Raw genomic sequence first — 25,116 nt, forward strand, 5'->3', positions numbered from 1 at the left:
AGAGAGGGAGTGTTCTGGGTTTGTTAGAAATAAGATAAGGTGTCCGCAAAGAGTGATAACTTTTGGGTATTGGGGCCCACCTCAAAGCCATGTATGTCAGGGCACGTTCTAATAGCCTCAGCCAACGGTTCAATGGCGATGGCAAAGAGGTGGGGGCTAATTGGGCAACCTTGTCTGTTCCCCCTATAGAGAGGGAAAGAGGAGGAAGTAATCCCATTGGTAGCAATCCTAGCTTTAGTAGATTTGTAGAGTGATTTTATCAAATTTACAAACACAGTAAACCAAACTTTTCCAAGACGCGAAAGAGGTATGGCCCTTCAACCCTATCAAAGGCCTTTTCAGGTTCGAGGGAGACTGTGACACTAGGTATTTAGTTTTTGTTAGCAAGGTGAATTATATCAAAGAACCTTCTGAGATTATTGGAGGACAGACTATTAATTATGAAGCTAGTCTGATCTGGGTTGACCAACAGGGGAAGACATGACTCCAATCTCTTAGATAGCCTCTTGGTGACCAGTTTACAATCCGTGTTAAGGAGGCACACTTTAGCGGGTTTTTTCCCTTTCTTGTGGATCACAGTAATCACTGCTTGAGAGAAAGACTCTGGAAAGCAGTTGTCTTCCCCGGCTTTTTTAAGTGCCTCCATAAGGTAGGGGACCAACAGCTCCCTAAATTCTTTATAGAACTCTGGAGGGAAGCCATCCTCCCCAGGAGATTTATTAGAGGGTAAGGATTTAATGGCCTCCAACAATTCAGGTACTGAGAACTGTTCACTCAGGCACTCTCCGTCTTCCTCAGACAGGCATGGGAGGTTGAGTGTGGAGAGAAAGGAGTCGATCTCTGATAGATCATCACTTGATTGGGAAGTGTAGAGGTCTTCGTAGTATTTCTTAAAAGTATCATTAATTTCAGTAGAGTCGAAAGATATCTCATTAGTAAGAGTTTCTATAGCATTAATTGTCCTCTTACTTTCCTCTGCTTTCAGTTGCCATGCTGTAACGGTTTTCTTGATGAGAAGGAGAGTCGGACCAAAATGCGGCGTGTCTATTGCAATCCATGTTTAATGAAGTAACACACTAAACACAAACACTATCAAAACAATAAACTTAACGAAAACCGAAACAGCCTATACTTGTGTAACCTAACACAGAACAATGACATCAGGACACTAAGGACAATCACCCACGACAAACTCAAAGAATATGGCTGCCTAAATATGGTTCCCAATCAGAGACAACGATAAACACCTGCCTCTGATTGAGAACCACTTCAGACAGCCATAGACTTAGCTAGAACACCCCACTAGCTACAATCCCCATACATACACACCACATACAAAAACCCATGCCACACCCTGGCCTGACCAAATAAATAAAGATAAACACAAAATACTTTGACCAGGGTGTGACAGAACCCCCCCCCTAAGGTGCGGACTCCCGAACGCACCTCAAAACAATAGGGAGGGTCCGGGTGGGCGTCTGTCCATGGTGGCGGCTCCGGCGCGGGTCGTGGACCCCACTCAATCAATGTCTTAGTCCCTTCTCCTCGCGTCCCTGGATAGTCCACCCTCGCCGCCGACCATGGCCTAGTAGTCCTCACCCAGAACCCCACTGGACTGAGGAGCAGATCGGGACTGAGGGGCAGCTCGGGACTGAGGCAGCTCGGAACTGAGGGGAAGCTCAGGAGTGAGAGGAAGCTCAGGAGTGAGAGGAAGCTCAGGCAGGTTGATGAATCTACCAGATCCTGGCTGACTGGCAGATCTGGAAGAGTCTGGTCGACTGGCAGATCTGGAAGAGTCTGGTCGACTGGCAGATCTGGAAGAGTCTGGTCGACTGGCAGATCTGGAAGAGTCTGGTCGACTGGCAGATCTGGAAGAGTCTGGTCGACTGGCAGATCTGGAAGAGTCTGGTCGACTGGCAGATCTGGAAGAGTCTGGTCGACTGGCAGATCTGGAAGAGTCTGGTCGACTGGCAGATCTGGAAGAGTCTGGTCGACTGGCAGATCTGGGAGAGTCTGGTCGACTGGCAGATCTGGGAGAGTCTGGTCGACTGGCAGATCTGGGAGAGTCTGGTCAACTGGCAGCTCTGGCTGCTCCATGCTGACTGGCTGCTCCATGATGACTGGCAGCTCTGGCTGCTCCATGCTGACTGGCTGCTCCATGCTGACTGGCAGCTCTGGCTGCTCCATGCTGACTGGCTGCTCTGGCTGCTCCATGCTGACTGGCTGCTCCATGCTGACTGGCTGCTCCATGCTGACTGGCGGCCCTGGCTGCTCCATGCTGACTGGCGGCCCTGGCTGCTCCATGCTGACTGGCGGCTCTGGCGGCTCCTTGCAGACTGGCAGCTCTGGCGGCTCCTTGCAGACTGGCAGCTCTGGCGGCATCCTGCAGACAGGCAGCTCTGGCGGCTCCTTGCAGACTGGCAGCTCTGGCGGCTCCTTGCAGACTGGCAGCTTTGGCGGCATCCTGCAGACAGGCAGCTCTGGCGGCTCCTTGCAGACTGGCAGCTCCTTGCAGACTGGCAGCTCTATGCAGACTGGCAGCTCCTTGCAGACTGACAGCTCCTTGCTAACTGGCAGCTCTATGCTAACTGGCAGTTCTGAACAGGCGGGAGACTCCGGCAGCGCTGTAGAGAAGGAAGGCTCTAACAGCGCTAAACAGGCGGGAGACTCCGACAGCGCTGGAGAGGAGGAGGGCTCCGACAGCGCTGGACAGGCGAGGCGCACTGTAGGCCTGATGCGTGGTGCTGGCACTGGTGGTACTGGGCCGAGGACACGCACAGGAAGCCTGGTGCGGGGAGCTGCTACCGGAGGGCTGGGGTGAGGAGGTGGTACTGGGTAGACCGGACCGTGCAGGCGCACTGGAGCTCTTGAGCACCGAGCCTGCCCAACCTTACCTGGTTGAATGCTCACGGTCGCCCTGCCAGTGCGGCGAGGTGGAATAGCCCGCACTGGGCTATGCAGGCGAACCGGAGACACCGAGCGCAAGGCTGGTGCCATGTAAGCCGGCCCAAGGAGACGCACTGGGGACCAGCTGCGTAGAGCCGGCTTCATGGCATTAGGCTCGACGCTCAATCTAGCCCGGCCGACACGCGGAGCTGGAATATACCGCACCGGGCTATGCACCCGCACTGGAGACACCGTGCGCACCACTGCATAACACGGTGCCTGTCCGGTCTCTCTAGCCCCCCGGTAAGCACAGGGAGTCTGCCCAGGTCTCCTACCTGGCGTAGCCATACTCCCTGTTAGCCCCCCCCCAAGAAATTTTTGGGGCTGCCTCTCAGGCTTCCATCCGCTACGTCGAGCTGCCTCCTCATATCTGCGCCTCTCAGCTTTCGCAGCCTCCAGTTCTTCCTTGGGGCGGCAATATTCTCCAGGCTGAGCCCAGGGTCCTTTACCGTCCAGTTCTTCCTCCCATGTCCATTTCTCCAGGTGGTGCAGCCTCTCCCACTGCAGCTGCTGCTGCTCCTGCTGCTGCTGCCTCTGTTCCTTCTCCTGCTGCACCTTGGTGCGGCTACACTCCCCTGGTTTAGCCCAGGGTCCTCTCCCGTCGAGGATTTCCTCCCATGTCCAGAAATCCTTATTGCGCATCTCCTCGCGCTGCTCCTGCCTGTTGACACGCTGCTTGGTCCTTTTGTGGTGGGTGATTCTGTAACGGTTTTCTTGATGAGAAGGAGAGTCGGACCAAAATGCGGCGTGTCTATTGCAATCCATGTTTAATGAAGTAACACACTAAACACAAACACTATCAAAACAATAAACTTAACGAAAACCGAAACAGCCTATACTTGTGTAACCTAACACAGAACAATGACACTAAGGACAATCACCCACGACAAACTCAAAGAATATGGCTGCCTAAATATGGTTCCCAATCAGAGACAACGATAAACACCTGCCTCTGATTGAGAACCACTTCAGACAGCCATAGACTTAGCTAGAACACCCCACTAGCTACAATCCCCATACATACACACCACATACAAAAACCCATGCCACACCCTGGCCTGACCAAATAAATAAAGATAAACACAAAATACTTTGACCGGGGTGTGACACATGCCAATACTTTGGGTGCTTTCTCTCCAAGCTCGTAACGCTGTTTTGATTTAATGATGGCCCTCTCAGCTTGATATGTGTTCAGAATATTATATTTCAGTTTTTTATTTACCAAAAGCCTGTATAGATCTTGTCGGGCCTCTTTGGTAGGGTTTCTCTAGCTCAGAGATTTCAGATTCAAAGACATTCAGTGCCGCACCGTGTTTTCTCTTCAGCCCTTTAGTATAGGAAATGATCTGTCCCCTCAGATAGGCCTTCAATCTGTCCCAAAGAATGAAACTGTCAGGAGCGGAGGGTTTGTTTGTCAAAGTAAAAAATATTGATCTACTCGTTGATGAATGCACAAAATTCAGGTTGCTTTAGGAGTCTAGAATTTAGTCTCCATCTATATGCTCCATTTACCTTGGTAGGAATGGAGATTGATAATACCAGAGGAGAATGGTCACTAAGCAATCTGGAGAGATATTCAATATCTAACACTCTATGAAACAGTTGGGTCGATAGTAAAAAGAGTAGTCCCTATCCTGTGGGTTCAACTGTCTCCAGATGTCTAGCAAATTAAGATATTTCATGAATGACATGGTGAGCTTGCCGGCTTTGGTAAGAAGTGAGGGTTTATCAGAGGATACATACATTTACTTGAAGAACAGTGCAGATTCAAAGTTTGGTAACAGAATGACTGTTTGTGATGTTTGTGCCTTTATTCCCTATATTCGGGCAGCCGCGATGAATATAGGGGAGACACTGACTGAACACTACATTAACATAGGTGAAACACTGAATGAACAATACATTAATATAGGTGAGACACTGAATGAACACTACATTAATACAGGGGAGACACTGACTGAACACTACATTAATACAGGGGAGACACTGATGACAGTATCCAGGGAAGGAGGTCAGGAGTTATTTGTAAGATAATTATCTCATTATGTCTCTGGAGCTGAGAGGATATCCCTCAGACAGGACACACTTCCTTTCCAACACTTCCCTCCACTCTATGCTTTTCACATTGTGGCTGCGTCCCAAATTACATCCTATTGCCTATATAGTGCACAACCTTTGACCAAAGCCATATGGGCCCTGGTTAAAAGTAGTGCACTATATAGGGAATAGGGTGCCATTTGGGACGCACCTGCCTCTCTGATGGATCCACCCTGTAAAAAGGGGGTTTCAGACTCAGAGAGTCAAATGGGAGTTGGCACTTCCTGTTGTTCCCATTAAGATGGAAAAGCTGGAGAGACCGTCTGATTTCTCACCAAAAACCAGTGCAATATTACACTGGAAAAGACATCAATGATGGGAAACTTTTTTTCTGATGACTCATTCATTCTTCCATTGCTTTGGTTATGGTTCCACTGAGGAGCATGTTCTGAAAAATCACTTGAGCAGGAGTTTGAGGAGTTGAAATGTAAGAAATTCTATGAAGAGATCCTTTCTACCAGGTAATTAAACGTTATATTAATGTAGCCTATTGTGCAAAATAAACCAACGCAAAAAAAATAATATCATTCACATTTGTGACTCGTTTCAGGAAACTAGGCGTATTTCGCTCGTCACTACTTCACAGGAGAGCCATTTGAACATAAACTATTTTTTAAATCAAAATGCATTTTTTTTGTGCAGAAATGCCTTCTGGAACGTGAACTTCCATGTGCCTTAATAACAAATGTCTATGCCATCTGTAAATATGAATAAAATAGTTCAATTACAAGCCTAGTTGTGTTAGCCACAGAAAAAAGCAGCAACCTTCCCGCTAGCCATGATTGGCTGAGATGAGTGGGCTGGACATGCCAAGAGATGAGTTCGAATTGGTCTGCCAACACTTCTGTCTATATCATGAGCTGGTCAGTATGTGTAGGTAATCCTTTCTAATGCAGCTTTTTTGAAAGATATCACAGAGTAGAACTACATTAGTGTTGCTCTCCACTTTCTGGAGGACCAAGTTTTGTAATCAGTGGAATTAGACTATGATCGCTAAAGAGAAGGAGAAAATTCTGCAGTTTGATTGCAAATATGCAGACCGAGTCGAAAAGAGAACACAGAGCTGTTGTATAAAACACCTGTCTCCAGATTACATCTCAAACTAAGCGCAACCATGGCATCCGTGACAGATAGGGAGAAGCATCCATCCATGTACAGTTGAAGTCGGAAGTTTACATACACTTAGGTTGGAGTCATTAAAACTCATTTTCTCAAATTTCTTGTTGACAAACTATAGTTTTGGCAAGTCGGTTAGGACAATATCACAATTCCAGTGGGTCAGAAGTTTACATCCACTAAGTTGACCGTGCCTTTAAACAGTTGGAAAATTACAGAAAATTATGTCATGGCTTTAGAAGCTTCTGTTAGGCTAATTGACATCATTTGAGTCAATTGGCGCCTCTTTGCCTGACATCATGGGAAAATCAAAAGAAATCAGCCAAGACCTCAGGAAAAAAAATGCAATTTCCAAACGCCTGAAGGTACCACGTTCATCTGTACAAACAATAGTATGCAAGTATAAACACCATGGGACCACGCAGCCGTCACACCGCTCAGGAAGGAGACGCGTTCTGTCTCCTAGAGATGGAGATACTTTGGTGTGAAAAGTGCAAATCAATCCCAGAACAACAGCAAAGGACCTTGTGAAGATGCTGGAGGAAACAGGTACAAAAGTATCTATATCCACAGTAAAACAAGTCCTATATCGACATAACCTGAAAGGCTGCTCCAAAAACGCCATAGAAAAGCCAGACTATGGTTTGCAACTGCACATGGGGACAAAGATTGCACTTCTTGGAGAAATGTCCTCTGGTCTGATGAAACAAAAATAATAATGAACATCATTATGTTTGGGGGGAAAAGGGGAGGCTTGCAAGCCGAAGAATACCATCCCAACCGTGAAGCACGGGGCTGGCAGCATCATGTTGTGAGGGTGCCTTGCTGCAGGAGGGACTGGTACACTTCACAAAATAGATTATGTGGATATATTGAAGCGGATATGTGGATATATTGAAGCAACATCTCAAGACATCAGTCAGGAAGTTAAAGCTTCTGGGACTTCCAAATGGACAATGACCCTAAGCATACTTCCAAACTTGTGGCAAAATGGCTTAAGGACAACAAACTCAAGGTATTGGAGTGGCCATCACAAAGCCCTGACCTCAATCCTATAAAACATTTGTGGGCAGAACTGAAAAAGCGTGTGCTAGCAAGGGGACCTACAAACCTGACTCTGTTACACCAGCTCTGTCAGGAGGAATGGGCAAAAATTCACTCAACTTATTGTGGGAAGCTTGTGGAAGGCTACCCAAAACATTTGACCCAAGTTAAACAATTTAAAGGAAATGCTACCAAATACTAATTTAGTGTATGTAAACTTCTGACCCACTGGGAATGTGATGAAAGAAATAAAAGCTGAAATAAATAATTCTCTCTACTATTTTTCTGACATTTTACATTCTTAAAATTAAGTGGTGATCCTAACTGACCTAAGACAGGGAATTTTTACTAGGATTGAATGTCAGGAATTGTGAAAACAGAGTTTAAATGTATTTGGCTAAGGGGTATGTAAACTTCCAACTTCAACTGTAAGATAGTCTAACTAGCTACATTTTCAGAAATTATACATTTCTAATTTGGTCAGAAAGTCATTTTTATTTCAAGTTAAAGTGTATTGTTAGCTAGCTAGCTAACGTTAGCTAGCTGGCTCTCTAGCTAATGTTACATATATGATCTGTGTAGTTATATTATTTGGATCTCAGATCCATTTGCATTGCTAGTTAAAGCCTAATGTTAGCTAGCTAACATTGAACCTGGTTCGTTAGCTACCTGCAGATTCATGCAGGGTAGTAACATTATGAGTTGGGATTATGATTCATTGTTTAGCTAGCTAGCTACATGCCTAAACAAAAGACTCTACTACTATGCAAGTAACCATTTCAAAAGAATGTCAGTCGATAGATGACTATCACTCTTGTCTGAGTGTGCCAGAGCACAGAATAACTGACGAATTTACGAACGCTCAACACCCGTTGAATATGGTCCGAGTCAGTAAACATTGGCAAAAAAGCGTAATTAAATTGTTGCCAGCAGCACAGTTGCAGTCACCAATGCTCTGGATAACATAAAAACAGCCTGACCAGCTCTGCTAGTAAAATGGTCAGAGTGAGCTGTTCTCTCATTTGTGTCTGGAAGTAGCTAGCAAGCTAGCCAACGTTAGCCAGTTAGTGCTTGACTGCTGTTGTTAGGTCGGAGCACTCGGATCATATTTTACTCCTCGGCCAGAGTGTTGAGTGTGCGCTCTGAACGCTCTGAGAGCGAAACGCTCTGAATTTATGAACGGACAATCTGACAACACTCTGAGTTTACCAACACCCAAAGCACAGCCTGAGCACACTCTGGCACTCCAGATTAAGTTTATAAACCAGCCTTTAGTCTTGAATTCTTTGGTTGTTTAGTACATGGCCTCACATGTGTGTAGACAAAGAAGAGCTCTTCACTAGGTGTACCAAAACATTCAAGGGCCATTTTCTCAAAAGTGAGGTTACAAGTTTATTAACTTTCAAAGCAGAATTACTTTCCCATTGTTACTCAACTGAGGTGTATGATATATCATTTTCTAGCTCTGAGTCTCTACTTTTATCCAATGTAAAAAACACAATTTCAAATTTTGCTACGAAAGACTGAATTGAAACGGTCGGTCAAATCAAATCAAAGTTTATTTGTCACATGCGCCGAATACAACAGGTGTAGTAGACCTTACAGTGAAATGCTTACTTACAGGCTCTAACCAATAGTGCAAAAAAGGTATTAGGTGAACAATAGGTAAGTAAAGAAATAAAAACAACAGTAGAAAGACAGTGAAAAATAACAGTGCGAGGCAATTGAAGTAGAGAGGCTACATACAGACACCGGTTAGTCAGGCTGATTGAGGTAGCATGTACATGTAGATATGGTTAAAGTCAGATTTGTTTCAGTGGATTAATACTCAATACTACCTCTTATAGTGATATCCTAACTACAGGAACTCTTAGAAAGGCTCCAGCCAGAGTCTGTTGCATGTCCCCTGTCATAAACATGAACTGTTGGCAAGGCCTATATAATCAAGTAGGGCTGCTGTATCCAGCTGTATCCCAGCTGTGCACATAGAAATACACACAGGCCTACGCTGAGACAATATAATTGAATTGTAGCACATGTCCATCTAATAGACTAGAGAGACTTCTCTGTAAGTATGCATGATGTATGCATCTCTCCTGCTTGGTAAGGAAGTGAATACGATTTAATGTGATGCGCTAAGAACAGAAGTCTCTACATGAAAGATGGCTTCATGGAGCTCTGTTTTACAATGAAAGGCTCCAGAAACATATAACAGTCTCACACACAGAAGGTGGCGGCAGTCCCTTCCATAAAAGGTTAAAGGGTTTGTGGGTAGTCCAGTTCATGGTGACCCAACCTAATTAGTGTTAACGAAGCATTCGCACAACTTCAAAGAGCTCCTGGAAATGTTGTGATCCTTGTCACAATCAAATTGCTGCCATGAGAGAAAAAAGAGATGAGAGCAGAGAAGTTGTGGCTAAACTTTCGTTTTAAGTCCTAAGCTACTGTTGGCTGTGGATGACTCACTCACTGAAACAAGGTGTTTACTGTACTGCATCTGAGTCTGAAGAAGGAAGGAAAAAAGAAAATATTATTTTCTTTTTTCCTTTTTCTTTACTAGATCAAAGACTAATAGAATTGTGTGTAGCTTTGCCTCCCTTTTTTTGTCATTTTAGGGAGTAATGTGAATTTGTTTTTTCAAACAAGCGGAACAAAAGTTGTAAACTGTTTAGCCAATCCCTAGAGCAGGATTATTACTATGATAATGGGCACTCCTCTAGAGTAGTGCAGGAAACCATGTCTAACTGTGATACACAATGATATGATAACAAATTCTGCACCCGAGGGAGCAGGGGTATCTAGTCTTTTGTGTTATCGGGTAGCCAAATTGAGTAGCTGGCCAGACCAGCACGCATGCAAGATGTGGTTCTCGGTGCCGAGATTAGTGGATATCCTGATATCCCCCTTTGACATGCCATCAGTAATGTAGGTCAATTAGACAGAGATATTTGTTACCGTCCTCTACTATCAATAAGTTGAGAAGAGTATCTGAAACAGTAACAAATATGCCCTCTGTGTAAACTAAATCTCCCGAAGCAGCATTTCCTAAAGAGGAGAGGGAAAGTCCAGTTCTCCAAGGCAACATGAACTATTATTGATACAACAGACTGTAGCAGCATCAAGGGCCCAGAGCTGGAGTCCATGAGTAAGACTATTCCTACTAACACTGAAGAGTGATCCAGGATAATGTCTTGGCACTGACAGTAAACAAATAACCAATCAAGGATAAAGAGAGTTATGTTAACACATAAGTCCCAACACAGACAGTGTCCTTCTACAATACAATTTTACTATTTTCTTTCCTCTTAGGGATGAATTGAAATGTACATAATGGGTGCCTGGAGGAAAATGGGGGAGGGTCATTTTTTTTCCAATTTCAGTCAAGGGGAGGGTTTTGTATTGAGGGTCATGTAATTTGTAATTGATGAAATGTCAGTATTTCTCAGTGTTTTAGAGTTAGTTGCTTATTAAGTTATATATCAATGTGTGCCCGATGCCACTCCTCATCTCTGATTCTACTCTGGGTGCACAATATCAAGTGCTGTGCTGTGTAGTCCTACGGCGGCAGTTCAGGAGTCAAAGGCTTCTTCCGAAAATATTTTATTGATTAAACCTAATCCAAAAAAGGCACCATTTTGTGAGCTGACTAGCCTAAAGCCTCTGTTCTGTTCAGTTTGAGAAAAAGAGCGCAAAGATGAGAAGGAGGACCGGGGGTCAACTTTGATAGCTTGCTACTACTATAATTGATTTTATTAAAAATGATATGTTTCTTGCCCATGATGTAGGCCTATTTGTCAGTTAATAAACTCACAATAAGCCAGATTCGAGAAGAGTACATTGTGGTGCTGAAACTTGAAGTAGTAGCCGTGGCACAATCAATTGTAAATGGACAGCTCATTGTGCTGAAAGTAAGCAAATTCAAGTAGGCTTAATTCATTTCAACGTCTTAATTTAAATTAGAGAGCTTTGTGTTAGATGGCTTTGAGCCTATTTCTTCCTCTTTAACAGATTAAACTAGGGTATAGGTTGCTATATCTATAGATTTGTAGGTAAATTCCTCCACCCACCATGCACTCTTTGAATAGCCTACCTCTGTGTCAGTGAAGGGCTGTTAAGTTAAAAGAGGGTATGCCATAGGCCTTCCTTTTATTAAAGACAATGGCAAAAAGCACAGGCCTACCCCTTGTTAGCTTAAGATTTGGAAGAAAATAAAACAGATCTGATTATATAGAGTGATCTATAACAGAGCTTTGGTCTGTGAAGCTTTATGCTACAAACAAGTTGTAAAATACCAGGGAAAGATGTGACTCTGATGCATATGGGGACATCATTGTTTAGTTTCTTTGACATCCAGATCCTGAGCTACAACCTTTTATAGCCGAGGAGACAAAAAAATAGACTTTGCTTGGGAAGTAATCTAAATCTGTCACTATCAATTGATACAGTTATTCACTTTCTGTACAATAGAAAATATACAGAAAGGTAGGCCTAACTTTTGAAAGCACCATGCTCAGATTCCTGATGATGTCTCAGATGTAATTATTTGCAAACAGGGACAGTTTCATTGCAAACAAGACACACTGATTTGGCATTGGAGAAATATGATAGGATGAACACACAGGCCTATCTCTCTGCCCATTCTTAGCCTGTAATTTCGGTAAATTGTGTGGTAAAATAACGAAGAATTGCATGACATTTTTATAAAAGGCTATTTTTTCTCAGACCTGCAAATACGATGATAGATTCATGTTTCTAAAACTGCATATCTAAGGCTCTGGTCTGTCCAACAAGTGAGGGTAAACGGTAGACATATTCTCTGCTATCCACTTGATGTTTGAATTATTATTTTGGGTATAGGGGATGGTCACTTGTTTTTCAACTGTTCTGGGAAGGTTTAGGTCAAATATATTTTGCTGAAGGGAGGGCCATCCATTGTCATTTCAGAGAGGTCCGGTTTTCTCCATGTAATCCTTATTATAAATGTTTACTCCCTTATCTTTCTTGTTCTACCAAGTTGTTCTCTAGAGTAGTCATGCCATCTCATCCCCTCCCTTCCTCATGTTCTGTTCAGTTTTCTGACCCCTTGTATACGTCAATGATGCTCACGCTAGTGATCACCTCCAAGGCCAGAGCAGAACAACAACAAAGAGCCCACCAAAATAACTGCAGCTGCTGCCGTTTGTCCGTCTGTCCCATGTCGGTGTGACTATCTGAGAGCCCAGGCAGTCTGACAAACAACACCACTGACTGACACGCACGTCACACCAACTGTCTGTCCAGTCCATGGCCCACCACCACCCCATGAAAATGGCCACAGTCCTGGGTGGTCTGTCTGGTGGACTGACCATTGGCCTTCAACTCCCACTCATGCCCAGACTGCACTGTCAGATAGGCTCTATTACACTGATCTGTGATCCTCTTATGTTTCAACATCTGCTCTCCACAAATGACTGATGCTAAGGGTAATGGTAAAGGCACTGAATAAAAATAATTCTGCAACTAAAACAGCATACTGTAAATTTGGTAAGTAGTTGGGATATGGTTAGACCTACATTGTTAAAAAAACAAACATTTTATACAGGTCAGACTAATAAAATCTATTTTGCAGGATAGACATTCTAACATTGAAACACTACTCCTGAAGTCCTCTAGGAGCTCAGTATGATCAAGGACAGAGTGGAAGAGGAGAGGAGAGGAGAGGAGAGGAGAGGAGAGGAGAGGAGAGGAGAGGAGAGGAGAGGAGAGGAGAGGAGAGGAAATTGTGAGAATCTTCCTATCTAAGACACATGACTACAAAGTTCAAACAAAACACACCACATCTCTCCTCCTACACAATGCAACCTTATCTGCAATGTTTATGTGCCTTTGACCTATCTCAAACTGGAAAAGTCTTAACATATTAATTGAAAGGGATTGATTATGTAAGTTTAAAGTGTTTTAAAATAAATTAAATTAGTGTAGATGGCAATTCAAACATCACAACAAACAAAGTGTCCAGTAGTCCAACAGTACTCTGGGTGCTCTGTGAACCAGTGGAACACCGCGAGAAGAAGATGGAATATGTCTCCCATAAAACTGCATTGAGATACGCTGCAGAGGTCAAGAGCAGAGGTTGGGAGGGACCATGCTGAACAGAAGTGTTTAAGTAGACCAAGTAGAGCAATTTCTCAAGCAAGAATGTCTGTCTGGAAGTGGTTTGAGTGGTGAACATTTGCTGTTATTGGCAGAGAGGTTTAGAACTCTCTTTCTTATTGGTCTATTACCTATTTTACTGCATGGTGACATCACCATGAAATGCCAAAACTCCCTCCCACCAAACAGTTCTTACACAAAAAGGGCATTATCATCATTTTCACCATTTCACAGTATTATTCCAACTTCAAAGCGTGGAAATATACACTGAGTGTGCAAAACATTATAAACACTTGATCTTTCCATGACATAGACTGACGAGGTGAATCCAGGTGAAAACTATGATCCTTTATTGATGTCACTTGTTGAATCAACTTCAATCAGTGTAGATGAAGGGGAGGAGACAGGTTAAAGAAGGATTTTTAAGCCTTGAGACAATTGAGACATGGATTTTGTAGGTGTGCCATTCAGAGGGTAAATGGGCAAGAAAAAGTATTTAAGTGCCTTTGAACGGGGTATGGTAGTAGGTGCCAGGCTCATCGGTTTGAGTGTGTCAAGAACTGAAACACGGCTGGGTTTTTCATGCTCAACAGTTTCTCTTGTGTATCAAGAATGGCCCACCACCCAAAGGACATCCAGCCAACTTGAAAACTGTGGGAAAAATTGGAGTCAACATGGGCCAGCATCCCTGTGGAAGGCTTTCGTCACCTTATAGAGTCCATGCCCCGATGAATTGAGTCTGTTTAGAGGGCAGAAGGGGGTGCAACTCATTATTAGGAAGGTGTTTTTTTTGTACAGTCAACGTAAATAAAAGGCACCCTATTTTTTTCTGTCAGAGCTTCAAATGATAGTTCAGCAGGTTCAAATGTTAGGTCCTTGAGAGAATAGGAAAGGGACAAGGATCAACATAGCAAACACAACAGGCTGCGCATCATAAAGGGTGCAGAAATGGCACCTCTACTTCCATCACACCACAATATGTAAGGGGGAGTGAAGGAGAGGCGAGGGCCTGCATGCCACAAGTACAACCCGCTGGACAGGGAAGGGAGACTCAACAGCAACGTGTCTGTCCAAACCAATCCAACTCAGAAAACCAGTACTGTTCCTTCCCAACTGCTGTCATGTTAAGATCTAAAAATGGAACGGTGAGCACAGTTCCACCACTGTGCACTACTTTCTCTTGTACATTAAGGACCCGTGGAAGAGTTGCAGGGAAGAGTTGCAAGGGAGAGGAGAAGTGAAGAATGTAGCTATTTAAGTACACTGCAGCCCTGGCATTCATTGCTGTCAGCCAAGGCATATTGCTACTATTAAGACAGGCCCATTCTCTGAATCAGACATTATGTCAGAGTTATGGATACAGCATTTAGTCATGGATATTTACTAGGAACTAGCAACAAGTCCAAAATGTAACAATGACTGAACTTGAAAGAGAAAGTAAAAATAGACACTGAGTGCCTGGATACCAGTAGAAAAAAGACTACACTGTAGCCATGTCAAGTAAGACTGGATAGTAATTAACTGATGGAAACCCCAGAAATCCCATATATTCTGAAGAATCTGTGGATAAACAAATACTATTCAGACTTGTTCAACTTTCTTCTTTACTTGAATAGCCCTGTATGTAGTATGTTTATCCGCCACATCTGCTTTGACCCTGAGGTCACTAATCCTGTCATGTACTGTCATGTTGTGTCTTGTCTCTGTCCTTTCCCTTCACCCTGTCTCCCTCTGCTGGTCGTTGTTAGGTTACCTTTTCTCCCCCGCTTTCCCCCAGCTGTTCCTTGTCTCCTCTTGACTACCTCGTCACCCCTTCTCCCACCTGTTCCCCTTTTCCCTCTGATTAGTCCCCTATATCTCTCTCTGTTTTTGTTCCTGTCCTTGTCAGATTCTTGTTGGTTGTGTTTCATGCCTGAGCCAGACTATCGTCATGTTTGCTGTAACCTTGTCCTGTCCTGTCGGAATCTGCCGGTCTATCTGAGCCTACCTATGTTTGGTTATTAAAGAAGCTCTGTTTAAGTTAGTTCGCTTTTGGGTCCTCATTCACTCACCGTAACAAATCCAAGCTTCCCAGCAGGATTTAGTCAAGAACTACAAAACATCAAACCCACCCTATGTGGGGTGTTCACATCTAATATCATCAATGGGTCAACAAACCACTTAAATGCTCCCATTCTACTGATGGAGGCTTAAAGGTTAACTTAAAATCTACTACTGTGAGTGTGATCTGCTAATGCTGAGAACTACCAAGTTCACACGACCTCGTATGGCCTCATTCGTTTACATGTGAGTTAACTCCTGATGCAGTCGTGCTTATACTGGGTCCTTAATTGGGGGAATTCCTGGCTTGTGTGTACAACCTGTAATTCACCTGTTTAGTCATGGCTAACTGTGGATGTCCAACCAACCATGATTCAGTGCTCCCTGTACAGTAGATATCCAGCAAGCTAGGTTTCAGTGCTGAGCTCTTTCCTGTAGCAGAGAGCACATGCAATGCCCCTGACTGCCCCAGATCTGATGTCAGCCCTGTAATGCTGCTACAAAAACAATTATTCCATCATGATGTAATGAGCTCCACTAGCTGGCTGGTGGCTGCCAGTCAACACCGTCTGGCACCAAGGACAAACTATGAACCAGCCACCATTACAAAACAGAGTGGAGGGGACTTAGTCTTTGGGCTAGAAAATGTCATCATGATCCTCGGTTCAAGTTCATCTGGTATTATTTTCACCCGTACTCGCAGCCTCGACTCCTGCCGTTCTAGGTTTCTTGAACGAGAACACGGTGTTGAGGACTAGTACCACGAGACGACACTAGCTATACTCCTAAAGGGCTAAGGACACTATTGCCTTAAGTCAACTCACTACTGTTATTGCCTGATTCCAGTGAGGTTAATAAGATGGGAAGGTGAATTCAAGTTTGAAGTCATTAGTGGCACCATACAAAATTGCATGAATCAGGCAATAACCTGCACATAAACATACCAGGCTGACTAGCACAGCTATAAACAGCAGATATGGTTCCCTGAGGGAATCTAAGGGGAATATCGCTAGATCATCTGATAGTATAAACTAGAAAACAAAAAAGGGATTGATGTCCTCGATGCATGGCGGGTGACAGTCTTAATGCTTAGGTCAAGTAGGATAGAGAAAGTCCCACACTTTGCTAACAAGAACTCCTGTTGTCCAGACTGTCATCCAACCCTTGGCGAAACACAGCACTATAGGTGGGAAAATACAGCTAAGAGGTGGTGCTTCAGGTAGAGCAGCATGACTAACATGTTAACATTGTGTTCAAGTCACACCACTCACTCCAAATTCAGCCAGACATTTTGTAAACTCATCTCTCACTGGTTCTGTTAAATTTAGCTGAGTATATTCAATGGTGCCTATACTGTGCATATCTGCCCTCAGAAGGAAAGCTCCTATTGGCATAGATCTACAAATCTCAAAGAGGACAGCACCAGAATCATGGGAAGGAGATGGAGGATTGCAAAACAAAGATGTTTGTGTTGTCTGCTTCAGCTTTTTGTTTGTCTTCCTCTTTCATGTGTGGTATTGTGTTTTCACCTTCTGTCATTGGATCAAAGGAAGAAATGGGAATGTTTACATCTCGTGCATCTCTGCCTCCCTGTTGTGAACAGACACTCAGCACTGTGAAAGAAGATGGTGCAGACGGATGTGGAGGAGACACTATTCAGAGACAGACAGACAGTTTCTCCTGGAAGCATCCATCTACTAGACACTGAAATAATGCCTGTCTGAGGGAGAGAGGGTCCTAAGGGTCCTGGTTGGGTTTAGTTAGTTTGTTTAGGATCTATTTTAGCCAACCACATGGCTTATTTTCCGAGACAGGGCCGTGCACAGACCTTTAGGGGGACATGTGCTAAACCCCCCCCCCCCCTCCCCCAAAAGAGGGAAAAGCAGCACAATCTGATGGGTAAAGTATTTTGCTAAACTATTTTGAACTGGAATAAATGCTGCACTTATTAAGAATACCAACACAATTCCAGTCAAAACAGAAGATTGTAAGAAATACTGTAGGCTACTATATGCAGCCCAACTCCATTTTCCAACTCCATTTGTTGCCACTATCATGTATCCCAGCGGTTTGCAAAGTTTTTGACCTGCAACCCCCAAAATGGAGTGGTACAAAACTTGCGACCCCCCCCCCCCTTCTGCACGAACATGCACACACGCAAACATGCTGGCACGATTGCTGCGCAAATATACAGCCATAAATGAAAATATGCACTTTAAAAACGCAAGATAGACTACAGAAATAAAAGTCTGCATCGCACCATCACTTTGGAGGGCAGCCTGCTTGCAGAGTGCTCGTTGCCAGCGTTGTAGTCCTGTTCTTCCTTACAAATATTGTAATACGTTTGCCAGAATATGTTACATCTTCATCCTATAATATTGAAGGCAGTGCGATGTTACAGCTGCTTATCTTTAGACATATAGTCAGTAGCCATCAACACTAGGCCTATCCTAAATATGAAAAGGATCAATCAAATTGCCAGGTAGCCTATTGTTCTGACTAAGATGAGTCAGTAGTAGATTGTTCTGGCTAATATGTGTCAATAGTAGATTGTTCTGGCTAAGATGAGTCAGTAGTAGATTGTTCTGGCTAAGATGAGTCAGTAGTAGATTGTTCTGGCTAAGATGAGTCAGTAGTAGATTGTTCTGGCTAAGATGAGTCAGTAGTAGATTGTTCTGGCTAAGATGAGTCAGTAGTAGATTGTTCTGGCTAAGATGAGTCAGTAGTAGATTGTTCTGGCTAAGATGAGTCAGTAGTAGATTGTTCTGGCTAAGATGAGTCAGTAGTAGATTGTTCTGTCTAAGATGAGTCCGTAGTAGATTGTTCTGGCTAAGATGAGTCAGTAGTAGATTGTTCTGGCTAAGATAAGTCAGTAGTAGATTGTTCTGGCTAAGATGAGTCAGTAGTAGATTGTTCTGTCTAAGATGAGTCCGTAGTAGATTGTTCTGGCTAAGATGAGTCAGTAGTAGATTGTTCTGGCTAAGATGAGTCAGTAGTAGATTGTTCTGGCTAAGATGAGTCAGTAGTAGATTGTTCTGGCTAAGATGAGTCAGTAGTAGATTGTTCTGGCTAAGATAAGTCAGTAGTAGATTGTTCTGGCTAAGATGAGTCAGTAGTAGATTGTTCTGGATAAGATGAGTCAGTAGTAGATTGTTCTGGCTAAGATGAGTCAGTAGTAGATTGTTCTGGCTAAGATGAGTCAGTAGTAGATTGTTCTGGCTAAGATGAGTCAGTAGTAGATTGTTCTGGCTAAGATGAGTCAGTAGTAGATTGTTCTGTCTAAGATGAGTCCGTAGTAGATTGTTCTGGCTAAGATGAGTCAGTAGTAGATTGTTCTGGCTAAGATGAGTCAGTAGTAGATTGTTCTGGCTAAGATGAGTCAGTAGTAGATTGTTCTGTCTAAGATGAGTCCGTAGTAGATTGTTCTGGCTAAGATGAGTCAGTAGTAGATTGTTCTGGCTAAGATGAGTCAGTAGTAGATTGTTCTGGCTAAGATGAGTCAGTAGTAGATTGTTCTGGCTAAGATGAGTCAGTAGTAGATTGTTCTGGCTAAGATGAGTCAGTAGTAGATTGTTCTGGCTAAGATAAGTCAGTAGTAGATTGTTCTGTCTAAGATGAGTCCGTAGTAGATTGTTCTGGCTAAGATGAGTCAGTAGTAGATTGTTCTGGCTAAGATGAGTCAGTAGTAGATTGTTCTGGCTAAGATGAGTCCGTAGTAGATTGTTCTGGCTAAGATGAGTCAGTAGTAGATTGTTCTGGCTAAGATAAGTCAGTAGTAGATTGTTCTGGCTAAGATGAGTCAGTAGTAGATTGTTCTGGATAAGATGAGTCAGTAGTAGATTGTTCTGGCTAAGATAAGTCAGTAGTAGATTGTTCTGGCTAAGATGAGTCAGTAGTAGATTGTTCTGGCTTAGATGAGTTAGTAGTAGATTGTTCTGGCTAAGATAAGTCAGTAGTTGATTGTTCTGGCTAAGATGAGTCAGTAGTAGATTGTTCTGGATAAGATGAGTCAGTAGTAGATTGCTCTGGCTAAGATAAGTCAGTAGTAGATTGTTCTGGCTAAGATGAGTCAGTAGTAGATTGTTCTGGCTTAGATGAGTTAGTAGTAGATTGTTCTGGCTAAGATGAGTCAGTAGTAGATTGTTCTGGCTAAGATGAGTCAGTAGTAGATTGTTCTGGCTAAGATGAGTCAGTAGTAGATTGTTCTGGCTAAGTCAGTAGTAGATTGTTCTGGCTAAGTCCGTAGTAGATTGTTCTGGCTAAGTCAGTAGTAGATTGTTCTGGCTAAATCAGTAGTAGATTGTTCTGGATAAGATGAGTCAGTAGTAGATTGTTCTGGATAAGATGAGTCAGTAGTAGATTGTTCTGGCTAAGATGAGTCAGTAGTAGATTGTTCTGGCTAAGATGAGTCAGTAGTAGATTGTTCTGGCTAAGTCAGTCGTAGATTGTTCTGGCTAAGTCCGTAGTAGATTGTTCTGGCTAAGTCAGTAGTAGATTGTTCTGGCTAAATCCATAGTAGATTGTTCTGGCTAAGATGAGTCAGTAGTAGATTGTTCTGGCTAAGTCAGTAGTAGATTGTTCTGGCTAAGTCCGTAGTAGATTGTTCTGGCTAAGTCAGTAGTAGATTGTTCTGGCTAAGTCCGTAGTAGATTGTTCTGGCTAAGTCAGTAGTAGATTGTTCTGGCTAAGTCAGTAGTAGATTGTTTATTGTATATGGGTGATAAACGTAGGCCTACTCGGTTTTTCCCAAACTGGAGGAAATGAAACAAGTTCTTTCTGGTCACTAATATGAATATGAACGACAATGCTGATGACCGGTCATTGGTCAACAATCAAGATGCGCAACGTTTTGGTTCTGAAGCACAGAGTAGAATTTAATGACGACTTGCGGGCAATGGGTTCAGAACCACAACGACAAAAACTTTATTAAAAAGGGCACTCAGGAGACTGGAAGGGTAAAGCCCTATCTGTGCACATGCCTGTCCCTAGAGTTGCAGGGACTGTTGTGCTAAGGGCTGAGGGTTCTTACTTGTGCTGATCTCAGTCACCACTGAGGGTTCTGGTGTGCTTCCATCCTCCTCTCCACTGGGCAGATCTACCGAGAAGATGAAAGAGGTGTGGTCAGTTCAGCATGCTAGTACAGTTCAAGGCCCAGGCAAGACTAGGGAGGACCAGGGAGGACTAGGGAGGACCAGGGAGGACTAACCATTAATTTACTCAACAGGTGGAACATATACTGTAAATCTGAAGTGCAGCAGGGTGGAGAATGAACCCTGTGCACCTAGTGGATTACGGGGGAGAAAATAGTTACAGTAAACAGTTAGATTAACTATGGATGGGACCACTGATGGGACCACTGCTTTTCTGTAACGACTATTCAGGGGCAGTGTGACATTCTTTACAGTATAGCATTGTAAACATGACCTTTACATGTATATCCTAAATTAAGTTTCAATATGAAAGGAAAGCTGGTTTACAATCCAGTTGTGTCGACCCCAGACCCTACCTCCTGATGCTTCGTCCGCAGTGAAGTCCTCGTCATCGTCTAAGAACCGCTGAGACCTTTGGACGACAGTCCTCTCGGAGTCCAGATCCTCAGGCAGCGGGACCTCTCCCCACACCTTGGAGCTCTGAGCCACCTGCAGACAGCAGACACACACAACACCACAGTGAGATTTATAGGGGTTGAAGTCTAACGTCTCCAGACGGAACCCTATTTTTCAGCCCCACACTACCATCTCAGTTGTGTTGTCCTTCCAGTCCCAGTCCCCTATAGGGTTCTGGTCAAAAGCGCAGTATATAGGGAATAGAGTACCAGTTGGGAAGTAGCCCAGGTCAGTTAGGTTATACCCAGCAGTCCTAGACGGTAGTGTGAGGCTGTCAAGCTGTGAGCTTCACACAGGAAATAGGTGCATTGTGGTATGTTTGCATTAAAGTTCGTCATCTATGTGAACTGTCGGAGACCAGTAGATAGTAGAGTAGATATGCAAGTGGTTGTGAATGAGGACATGCCGTTCACAAAACTAATGCAACAAGGATGGAGGCAACTGCCAGTCTTCAACTAACCAGATTCTTAAGGGTGCTGTTTGCATAAAATTTATTGTTTCTAGTTACTTTTTAAAGGTATTTTCTATTTTATGAATTTCTGTAAATGTGTATTGCATTTTGCATTGATTTCACAATGGTTGATCAAGAGTCACTAATATCATGGAGCTTCAGCTTGGTGCAGGTGCATGATTGAACACAGAAATTGAACACCAGTGAGCTAGTTGAGGTTGACATCTGAATGTTTTGATGACACAAATCTGTTAAAGTATGCTTTAAGCTCCATCCCCCAGGCAGGCAGGCATGCAGGCAGGCAGGCAGGTCCAGAGCAGCATACCACAATCAGAGCATTATGATGGACCCTCAGCAGAGGATCAGGAAGCAAGCACTTTATCATGGAAAGATTGTTAAAACATTTTCACAGTGTAGCAGTCACTGAAAGGTCCCATCTCAAAACCAGAGGGTGATCCCTTCATTACGTCAAGGTGTGAAGAGATTGTTAAATACATTTGGAGAAGAGGGAAAAAGGTATGGGATGGTGTTCATTTTCATAACTGCATTTGATAACATTTCAATAGGGGAAGGAGTCTATATTCTCAAAGGGATCTAATCTCTGTGGAAGGTCATTTCTGACACAATAAAACTACACAAATCTAATTGAAGACATTGAGCACTAAGGCAGCAAATCTGATATCTGATCATCTTGATAATGCATTGATGATACCACCCAAGTTATCCAGCCTACTCTCTCAACTTCAAAACTTTTGGCACAAAAACAGAGCCTTAACCTCTCTCTTCCTGGGTCCATATCATCCCCACCGGACCCTGTTGTTGTCCAAAACCTGAGCTATATGTTTGCAGCATGCCACCCTTGGCATTTCCAGTTGGCATGGCACGCCAGTTCCCATTTCCACCCGCACCCATCATGGCATTGTTTCCCATTTAAATGTCTCCGACTAATAAATAACTTGATCTCTCCCTCAAATCCTATCTCCCCTGACTGAACACCCTACCACAACAATCCCGGGACTTTTTTAAAAGGAAACCGCTGACTGGACAATTTCTTTTCACTGGAGCCAACCAGCCAACCGTTGGTGTGATCATCTCCTGCTTCCCAGTCCCACTCCCTTGGGATAGATGGGGTCTGATGGGGTTCTCTCTCTTGCTCTCGCTCTCTCTCTATGTCATTCTTTCTCTCTCTCTCTCTCTTTCTTTCCCTCTCTCTCTCTCTCTCTCTCTCCCTATATCTCTCACTCTCTCTCACTCATTCTCTCTCTCGTGCATTCTCCCTCCCTCTCTCTCTGGACGAGAGACACACTGCCATACTGGCAAAAAAAATCCTCGTAGACTAGACCACATTCATTGCTTATCAGTCAGTGCTTCATCACTTGATAAGTTAATCAATAAACAATGTAGCGTCAGTTATCACACTTTTAGAAACATTCATTTTTTTCCAACCCTGCACCTTTAACACAGAAGCTAGTGTAACCTTCAGGTCCCTCTAGAGGTTGGGACATGTCCACTGTGTTTCGGTTATCCAGCATTTTTTCTGGATCAAAAAGCGGCTTAGGTGGTGGCCGTGGCAGGGGCCATGGCAATGGTTGTTTAAGTTTACACTGAAAGCGTTTTTTTTCTTCATTATTTCTATTTTTTACGGTTTGGACTTAGGCAACCAGAAAAAACGCCAAGGATTTCAATGGCAGAAAAATCCCTGTTATCATTGCCTCCAGATAAAGGTCCTGCTCCCTGCTCAATGTTTGCCGAATTGTCACTTGATATGCATCCCTGTAAGTCTTCTGTTTAGGGATGGGCAACTGGCCCCCCTTTTTTAGGATCAATTTCCAAAACATAAAAGCAAAAATTGTTTGGGAACACAGTCAGAGTCTCAACTTACTATTGAGAGTTGGAATAGTAGAATACACAAGGTGCAATTTCGAAATTTGGTTGTGCATCAATTGTCCCTCAATTAGCCCATGTTGCAAACATTTTTTAGATTTGTAAGTTCGTCTAGCCAACTATCTAAACATCTAGTAATCATTGTCGAATTACCAACCGGGTAGTTCACAACATCTAGAAACTTTCACTCAGATATCATATTAAAAACTGCTAACATTTCTCTCCACATCTATGGCAAAATGTGTAGAATTGCAGCCACTGTGGCCCCTCATGATGAGTTCAGATTTTTTGAGGCCCCCAACCTCATCAAAGTTGCCGATCCCTGATGTAAAAGGAGGTACAGACCAAAAGCGAGAGAAACACATTCTACGGGGTATGGAAGGACAGCCGAGTGAGACCACAGAGAGAAGCCTTAAGACAAGTTAACCCCTCTAAATTTGCCCAGCTGTTGTTTACAGTGCAAGGGGATAGGAATTCCAACATTTTGTCTCCGTGAACAATCGATGACCAGCAGCATTGGCAGAACGATCAGAAGGAACAGAGGGGGTTTGGACAATGCAGCCAAGATCCCATCGGAGAAGAGAGCACTATCAGCTGTCCTGGATTTCTAGTCAAACATCTGTTGTCTTCCCAGCTAGACCCAGAGCCAGCGCCAGACAGATGTGTGCCCATGAGATGGTCGTGTAATAACCTTAATATTATTCATACACAAACGCACACACACTACTCCCATCCCCACCATGTCCCTGTAACAGCCGTCAGCCAAGGCCTGTCGAGGGAGAACAGCGTGAGAAGAATGTTTTAGGGGATTCAGTTCGCCCCCTCCACCAGTCAGCCCTAATGCAGCTGCAGAATGAATGGACTATGTGTGAGAAACATCTTCACGTTACAGACACAGCAAGGCCTAACTTAGTACTGAATCTACCAATGGTAACTCTCGTTTTGCTTCATATTTACAGCTTTCTTATGATATGTTTTTCCAGCATTACACATATAATAAATATTGTACCTTCAGAAAGTATTCATACCTCTTGACTAATTCCACATTTTGTTGTGTTACAGGCCAAATTAAATAAATCTCACCCATCTACACGTAATACACCATAACGACAGAGTAAAACCATGTTTTTAGACATTTTTGCAAATTTATTGAAAATGAAATACCCCTGAGTCAATACATGTTAGAATCACATTTGGCTTTCTGGGTAAGTCTTTAAGAGCTTTGCACACCTGGATTGTACAATATTTGCACATGATTATTTTTACAATTCTTGAAGCTCTGTCAAGTTGGTTGTTGATCATTGCTATACAGCCATTTTCAAGTATTGCCTTAGATCTTCGAGTCGATTGAAGTCAAAACTGTAACTAGGCCACTCAAGAACATTCATAATTATATTTGGCCTTGTGTTTCAGGTTATTGTCCTGCTGAAAGTTGAATTCATATCCCAGTGTCTGGTGAAAAGCAAACTGAACCAGGTTTTCCTCTAGGAATTTGCCTGTGCTTAGCTCAATTATGTTCTTTTTTATCCTGAAAAACTTCCTAGTCCTTAATGATTACAAGCATACACATAACATGATGCAGCCACCACTATGCTTGAAAATATGGAGAGTGGTACTCAGTAATGTGCTGTTTTGGATTTGCTGCAAACATAACACTTTGTTTCAGGACAAAAAGTGTATTGCTTTGCCATATTTTTTGCAGTATTACTTTTGCGCCTTGTTGTAAACCGGATGTATGTTTCAGAATATGAATGTATTCTGTACAGGCTTCCTTCTTTTCACTTTGTAAATAAGGTTAGC

The 25,116-nt window shown here is 43.3% G+C and overlaps 1 protein-coding gene across 50 annotated transcripts in view; it reads right to left on the reverse strand.

The window, feature by feature from the left end:
• Positions 1 to 25,116, reverse strand: part of hspg2 (heparan sulfate proteoglycan 2) — a 187,193-nt gene that overhangs the window by 110,317 nt on the left and 51,760 nt on the right. For all 50 annotated transcript variants that reach the window (XM_090185100.1, XM_090185103.1, XM_090185087.1 and 47 more), the window contains exons 2-3: positions 20,882 to 21,014; positions 20,405 to 20,470 (exon numbers count right to left, since the gene is read on the reverse strand). In XM_090185100.1, coding sequence (XP_090041226.1) covers positions 20,405 to 20,470; positions 20,882 to 21,014 — 199 coding nt within the window. The remainder of the gene's footprint in view (positions 1 to 20,404; positions 20,471 to 20,881; positions 21,015 to 25,116) is intronic.

This window comes from Oncorhynchus mykiss, chromosome 9, assembly GCF_057628025.1.
Source record: "Oncorhynchus mykiss isolate SJ-2025 chromosome 9, ASM5762802v1, whole genome shotgun sequence".
NCBI lineage: Eukaryota > Metazoa > Chordata > Actinopteri > Salmoniformes > Salmonidae > Oncorhynchus > Oncorhynchus mykiss.